Source organism: Tenrec ecaudatus, chromosome 2 (assembly GCF_050624435.1).
Source record: "Tenrec ecaudatus isolate mTenEca1 chromosome 2, mTenEca1.hap1, whole genome shotgun sequence".
NCBI classification, from domain to species: domain Eukaryota; kingdom Metazoa; phylum Chordata; class Mammalia; order Afrosoricida; family Tenrecidae; genus Tenrec; species Tenrec ecaudatus.
The window spans coordinates 75,938,472-75,946,433 of NC_134531.1; the positions used below are offsets into that span (position 1 = coordinate 75,938,472).

A 7,962-nucleotide genomic window follows, 5' to 3' on the forward strand; every position below is an offset into this window, starting at 1 on the left:
AAGCAGAATGATGCCTCTATTCCTCTCTTTGGAATCTTGGCATAAAAGAAAATTATTTTTTTAGTTAGCTCTTAATAAGCTATATATCCTTGAAATTTTGGTCTCTCATCTTCCAAGAACTAGCCTACCCAAACCAAACTCCCCTGCTGTGGAGTCAATTCTGATTCATACAAATAGTAACAATAAAAATGAAAACAACTAAAATATCAAATAGGGTTTAGGAGACTGGGAATCTTGACAGGAGTGGAGCAGATAGCTTCATCTTTCTCGCAGGAAGTGGCTCATGGGTTTGAGCCACCAACATTGCAGTTAGCAGCCCAATGAGCTGTGATTGCTACCTTTTATACGTGGGGAGTCTGAGTAGTCAACTGGCAGGAAATCCTAAAATCTCGTCAAATGTTCATCTCAGTCAACCAGCACCCCGACTCCCCACGAAAACCAAACAAACACCTCACTGACATCGATAGTGAATGCTGATGCGTCGTGACCCTATAGGACAGAGTGGAACTGCCTCTATACATCTCTGTGTCTGTACCTCTTCAGGGGAGTAGAAAGACCCATCTTTCTCCCACAGATTTGCTGGTGGTTTTGAACTGCTGACCTTGTGGTTAGCAGCACATTCATTACCACTATGTCACCCAGACCAAACCCAGCTCACTGGCATCGAGTTAGTTCTGATTCACGGCTACTGTCGCCAGGGTTCTTCAACAAGCTAATAAGCAACTACAACATGAAAGTGTATGCCCTCATGAGCTGGAGGTGGTAGGAAGTGTACGCTTTCCCTGCCCTTCAGAGTGGCCTTCCTTCATCCTGCTTCAGTTTTCTTCAGTTCATCACTATCCATCATTGAGGACCATGTCAGCCCCGCCGGAATGTGAGCACCCAGGGGACAGAGATGTCTTGTCTCCACTGCTGTGTTCTTGTCTGCTGGCCCGACGCAGTGTAGACTCAGTCAATATGTGTTGAGCCCTAAGGAGAAATGGTCCAAGATGTTCTTGGAGAAATGCAGGTTTTTCTTTGAAGTGGTCACGTGAAGCCTGGGTGTAAAACCCAGTCTGAGGAGAGAAGAGCCAGGGGTGTAGGCAGGCTGCCTGACCCCTCTCGCAGGTATGAGAGGCCAGTGTAGGGGAAATTGGTGAAGTAGGAGACTAGTGTGACTGTGGAGCCTTTGTGCTCAGAGGATACCAGGGATCCGGTCTCCTGCTTCCCAGAGCAAGGGATGAAAGGATTGAGGAGAAAGGGGAGCATTAGAAGAGAATCAAGCTTGGTATGATTTCTCTAGGGACCTCTGGGTCAACACGTGTGTGTGTGTGTGTGTGTGTGTGTGTGTGTGTGTGTGTGTGTGTGTGAGAGAGAGAGAGAGAGAGAGAGAGAGAGTGAGCGCACAGGCACTCTGCTGTTGTTGCTAGGTGGTGTCAGGTGCATTCGATTCACAGGGACCCCATGTACATCAAAGCAAAACACTGATCAGTCCTATGCCGTCCTCCTAATGATTCTTAGGTTGAGCCCATCAATGGAGCCACTAGGTCAATCCATCTCAGTGAGGGTCTTCCTCTTTTTTGCTGCCTCTCCACTTTACCAAGAACGATGGATATCCTTCGCTGGGCACTGGTCTCTTCTGATTTGTTCAAAGTACATGAGATGAAGTCTCACCATCCTCAGCTTCAAGGACCATTATGACAGGCCTTCTGGGTGGATGCTTACAGCATCACTCTCCTCCAGATTCAACTAGAGGAGCGGTTCTCAACCTGTGGGTCACGACCCCTTTGGGGGTCTAACGAACCTTTCACAGGGGTCACCAGATTCATAACAGTAGCAACATTCCAGTTATGAAGTAACAACAAAAATCATTTTATGGTTGGGGGGTCACCACACCATGAGGAACTGTATTAATGGGTCATGGCCTTAGGAAGGTTGAAAACCACTGCACTAGAGGCAGGCAACCCATTCATGCTCAACCCTCCATGCCAGGTGGCCAACAGATTCTGGATGTCAAAAAGCCCCTGAAAGCAAGGTTCTCACCTATTGTCTCAGGAGAGGAAAGCTAATGATGGAAAGGGATGTTGAACAAAGGCTAACACAGCCCACCTCCTCATCCAGAAGCAAACGGCACCCACGCTCCATACAAATGTCCTCTCCCCTCCTTAGCAGACCTCAGAAATCACTGGTCTGGCACTGGGACAGCAGGGTTGGTCACCTCATTTAGCTGGGCTGCTCTCCGCTAAAGCCCCGCGATCGCGTGGCTCTGGGGCACTTACATGTACTACTAAGCACGCAAGGTTGACTGACGCGCACGTGTGTTATTTCATTTCACACTAACACTGGGTCTCATATTCTCAGTCTTTGTAGTTAAGTGCTCCTGAAGCCAGGTAGTATCTCAGACCACAAAATTAAAACCATAAATTAATGCAAATAAAAGGGCCCTTCAGCCCAGATGAGGGGATTAATGAACTTGAAGCCATATTTGGGGTCACTCAGCCAGTATCCTTCAAAGCAAATGTTAACATTTATTAAACACTTAGCATGTGTTTCCCCAGCACCATCGTGCAAGTGTGGTGCCAGCAAAGAATAACCGAAAGTACTACGAACTGCCAGAAAAAGAAACAAACTGGTCTTGGAGGAAGTATGGCCAGAATGCTTCTCAGAGGCAAGGATGGTGGGACTTCATCTCACTTACTTTGGACATGTTGTCAGGAGCGATGACGTGTCCTTAGAGAAGGACGCAGTGCTTGGTAAAATGGAAGGGCAGGGAAAGAGATGAAGGCTCTTGACGACATATTGACATGGTGACTAAAACCATGAACTTAAACATAGAACGATTGTGAGGATGGCACAGGACCTGGCAGCGTTTCATTTAGTTGGGCATAGAGCCACTATGGGGCCCTATGTATCACTATGGTAACCGACTCAACAGCACCTACTAAAAATAAGAAGCCTGTGAGGCCCTGCTCCATCTTCACAATCGTTCTATGATTGAGACCACTGTTGCAGCCACTATATCCATCCATCTCATTAAGAGTCTTTCTCTTTTTCGCCATCCTTCTACAAGACCTGGTCTCTTCTCATACTAGCACCCCATCAGGATATGGACAAACTTGCTGGAACTCACATGGACATAAAATGGCAGAGTCAGAATGTGGACTCAGCAGATACACACTCAAGATACTCCCTGTCATCCAGTCGATCCTGACTCATAGCAACTTTAGAGGATAGAGTGGAAGTCTACTGCCCCTGTGGGTTACCGAGACTGTAACTCTCTATGGGAGTAGAAATGGCCATTTCTCCCAAGGAGCAACTGGTGGTTTGGAACTGCTGATCTTGAGGTTAGCAGCCCAACACAACACTACCAGGGCTCCAGCCCAAGAGAAAAGTATAATTTCCTGCCTCTACCTACAGGTGCCTCAATTAAACTCAGTGCACCTTCCTCTGCTATGAAAAGGGATCTCACTCTAGAAAGTGTGTTATGCTAGAGGGAAATAGATCTATGTACTTATATCTATATGTTAAGAATCAATGTATCAGATGGACATTGGGCCTGACTCAAGTACTCCCTCGACACAAGAACACTTTGTTTTAAAAATCTAGCATTTGGTAATGCTCACCTTCCTGACATGATCGCTGAAGAAAAGATGGGTGCATAAGCAAATGTGGTGAAGAAAGCTGATGGTGCCCAGCTATCAAAAGATATAGTGTCTGGGGTCTTAAAGGCTTGCAGATAAACAAGTGGTCATCTAGCTGAGAAGCAACAAAGCCCACATGGAAGAAGCACACCAGCCTGTGTGATCATGAGGTGTCAATGGGATCAGGTATCAGGCATCTAAGACCCAGAACAAAATCATATCAATGTGAAAGGGGGAGCTGGGACAGGAGTGGAGACCCAAAGCCCATCTGTAGACAAATGGACATCTCGCAGAAGGATCACAAGGAAGAGATGACCCTGTCAGGGTGCAGTATAGCACCAATGGAACACACAACTTTCTTCTAGTTCTTTAATGTTCCAACCCCCCACTATCATGACTTCAATTCTACCTTACAAATTGGATTAGACCAGAACATACACACTACTACAGATAAGAGCCCGCAAGACAGGGAATCTAGGATAGATAGGGCCAACATTGAGAATAGAGATGCCAGGAGGATAAGGGGAAGGTGGGGGAAAAGGGGAATCTGCCAAAAGGATCAACATATAGCTTCCTCCAAGGAGGACGAACAACAGAATTCTGGGTGAAGGGTGAGAGAGGTCAACATAAGATATGAAAATAATAATCTGAAACTTATTAAGGGTTCTTGAGGGAGGTAGAGTGGGAGAGGGAGAGGGGAAAAAAAGAGGAGCTGATACCAAGGGCTCAAGTAGAAAGAAAATGCTTTGAAAATGATGATGGCAACATATATACAAATGTGCTTGCCACAATGGATGAATGTATGGATTGTGATAAGAGATGTAAGAGCCCCCAATAAATGTATTTAATAAAAAAATGTTTGTTATTCGTGCAGTGGAAAGGGCATTCCCTTCACCCATCTGGTAAGTCCAGGGAGAAGTAATCCCCCTGGGGGGCTTTCTTTAGGGTGTTCTTGATGGAGATCATCATAAGGGGGTGGGGGATCATATAGATGTGAGCCATGCCCTGATTGCCTTGGGGAAGCCCAATCTTGTAAGCACCAATTTTGTAAGTCCTTCTGTCTACCGCAATAGACATATCCGAATCAGGGCCCCATTTCCTGCTCCAGAAACCCCACCTGTGACTATGACACTTTGATTTGCCACCAAACACGCGTGTGTGGAAGTTTTCCCCCTGGCCTTGCTAAAGTCCTTGCTAAGGTTCTGTATCCCAACAAACCCTTGGGCACCATTATGACCTTGCGCCAATGGTCTCCCCTATCTGGATAATACATCTTTGTCTTCCCCTTGTCCTGGTGAAGACTATAATAATAGCAAATAATAAAAGCTTGTCATGGTGAGTTACACAGGGGGAGGGAATCGATTGCACTAGCACACCATTCAGAATGATAATTAGTTTCCATGTAACAATTTTGAGGCGTCATTCTTACTGCGTGCCAGGTAGATCCGGCGGTGAGCTCTGATTTCTCCAGAAGTACCACATCCTTCATCCCTGCTTTGGCCAAGTGATAAGCCAGACTCACACCAACGCAGCCACCGCCAACGATCACTGTTTCTGCTTGGTCTTTCCATTTGGGCTCCGTAGATAAGGGTGGTCTTTCCCCTCTGGAAGACAATATATTTTAGTGGTTACTTAACTAGGTGATGATGACTTTGTTCAATTAAGATGCTTTTAGTCACTTACTGTTTCTTTGTTGTTGTGTACCACTGATTGATTCAGACTCAGAGAGACCCTATAAGACAGAGTAGAACTTCCCCACAGAGTTTCTAAGACAGTAATCTTCACAGAAGGAGACTGTCACATTTTTCTTTTATATGGTTTGTGGGTTCAAACCATCAACCTTTGGGGTTAGTAGCTGAATACTTAACCACTGAGCCACCTGGGATCTTTCACTGCCCCTTTAGACCCCTTTAATTTGAGACCATTCTTTAGATTTTCTTTGTGTTTCGTGATCTTGACATAGTTGGGTACTAGTCAGTTGTTCTATAGAATGCATCTCATTCGGATTTGACTGGTCTTTCCACCAGTTAGATCGAGGTAACCATTTTCAGCAAGAAGAAAAGAAAATGATTAGGGCAAAGAATGTACAGATGTGCTTTATACAATTGATGTTTGTATATGCATGGATTGTGATAAGAGTTGTATGGGCCCCTAATAAAATGTTTTAAAAAAATACCACTGAAGTGATGTGTCCATCTTTTTTAAAGGAATGTGATACTAGTTTATCCCAATACTAGTAAGAAGACCTGTTTAAAATGAAGTAATTTTTATAAGTATATGTGATGCTTTTAGACTATACAAATATCCCATTCCTTATCAAACTTTCACTTATTGGTTTTAGCACCTATTGATAGTTTTCAATTCCAACATTCTTTAGATGTACATTTGAAGAGTTTAAATGTATAGTTGACAGTCAACGGTAAAGAAGTACTTTCCTTGCTTCCTGGTTTTCTTGTTTATTTAAATTAGTATAAATTCATGTACACTTGTTATTCTATGGGATACAACCCATTACTATCCTGAGTTTATTTTAATGCAACATTGCCCCAATTTGGCCATCAAAAGAGTCTTTCAGTTGACTCCTGCATCCTTTTGACATGATCCAGGATTCTTTGAGCACTTTCTTACTATCTAGAGTCACGTGATATTCCAGTACTTTGGTTTAACCAACTCAGAAGTGACTTTTGTCATTTCTTTGTGTGCTTAAGAAATAAAATAATATACTTATGACTACTGACTACTTAACACAGAAATAAAATTGCAAATAGTCTAGGGATATCTTGTACTCTAATTGAAACCATTACAGTGGTGGCAAATGAATAGAAGTGAATATATGTACTATATACATAGATGTATCTATACCCATATATATTATTTGCTCAGGACATGGCTGGGTAGAACATAAAGAATAAAGAATTTCAGCTCAGAAAGCCCGAGCTTGAGACTCCCATCTAATTGATTATTTTAGGAACATTTACTCAAAGGATTAAAATTTCTTCATCTGTAAAATTAAATTATGAAGGTTTCATTTGATAATAAAGCATTATCGAACAAATATTATTCCTTCTGCCCAGCATAACATAATGTTAGTGAACTGTATATAAATGATCTTAAATGCCATTGGGAAGTAATCTGAGATGGTTGTGAAAACACTCGAGATCAAATAGAGTCAGAGATAGGCAGAAACCCCGGTTGCCTATCTTCTATTAGAAATGGAAAGTTTTAAACTGCCAGTGTGCTTGTCCAGCTGCTTCCCCAGAGGAAACATCATCTGGATTGTTTGGAATTGAGTCTATGAAGAGCATACATTAGACATACATCATTTCCATTAATATTTATTCAGTATAAAACTGCACACTATTGAAGAGATGAAACTTCTACTTGAGGTATATTTCAATGTCCAAGCAATTTAAAACAGAGCAATACCATTTGGCCAAATTCCTGCTTCAATTTGCACTCAATTAAAGTATTGTTAATGTTATAAACATCTATGGGATGTCTTAAGGAGCCCAGGTTGTTCAGCGATTAAGCACTCAACTGCTAACCAAAAGTTGGCAGTTCAAACCCACCAACTGCTTCATAGGAGAAATATGAGGTAAGATTATACAAGTCAAGGAAAGATTACAGCCTGGGAAACCCTATGGTACAGTTCTACTTTATCCTATAGATTCACTCAGAATCGGAATCCACTCAATAGCAATGGGCTAAGTGACATTTTACTGTTTACAATACACTTCCACATTTCTTCTCTTGTTTAACACTGACAATGATCCTGCGAGTTAGGCAAAGCATGCGCTAGCATCCTCATTGTACAAACGAGGAAGCTGACATTCAGAAGTGTAAGTCACATCCTACGTAACTGATAGAATACTCCCTGTGACTTGGTGACTACTGTATCCCCAGTTCTAAGAACAAGCCCACCACATCACAGATACCCAGAAAATTCTTGTTGACTGAAAAAATGGATGGGTGGATATATGGATGGGTAGAACTTAAAACTAAATTTAGGATTCCAGAATTTCAGGTCACAACATGTAAAATAAATATTGCATCAACGCACAATGCTGTGTGGTGCTAATTAATAAACACAAGCCTTACCTTGCAGTCTCCAATCATCTGTCAACAGAAAGAGTCCAAAGAAGCTCAGCATCACTCAATTTCAGTAAGTGCACAGGACAGACAGGGAGCACCGTTTTCATCTGTCAGATTCAGCCAAGATTAAAAAGCTTGCTACTCTTGGTGTCAGGAAAGATGTGGGCCCACAAACCCTCACGCAGTGCTGGTGGGCATGCAGCTTGCCGCCACTGATTCTGAGAATGATTTGGCTTTGTCTCTGAATATT

The 7,962-nt window shown here is 42.9% G+C and overlaps 1 protein-coding gene across 1 annotated transcript in view; it reads right to left on the minus strand.

Moving 5' to 3' along the window:
- The window catches only part of DMGDH (dimethylglycine dehydrogenase), a 302,254-nt gene that overhangs the window by 72,426 nt on the left and 221,866 nt on the right, over positions 1 to 7,962 (minus strand). Inside the window, exon 4 of the mRNA XM_075541210.1 lies at positions 5,050 to 5,224. Within this exon, the coding sequence (XP_075397325.1) occupies positions 5,050 to 5,224 (175 nt within the window). The remainder of the gene's footprint in view (positions 1 to 5,049; positions 5,225 to 7,962) is intronic.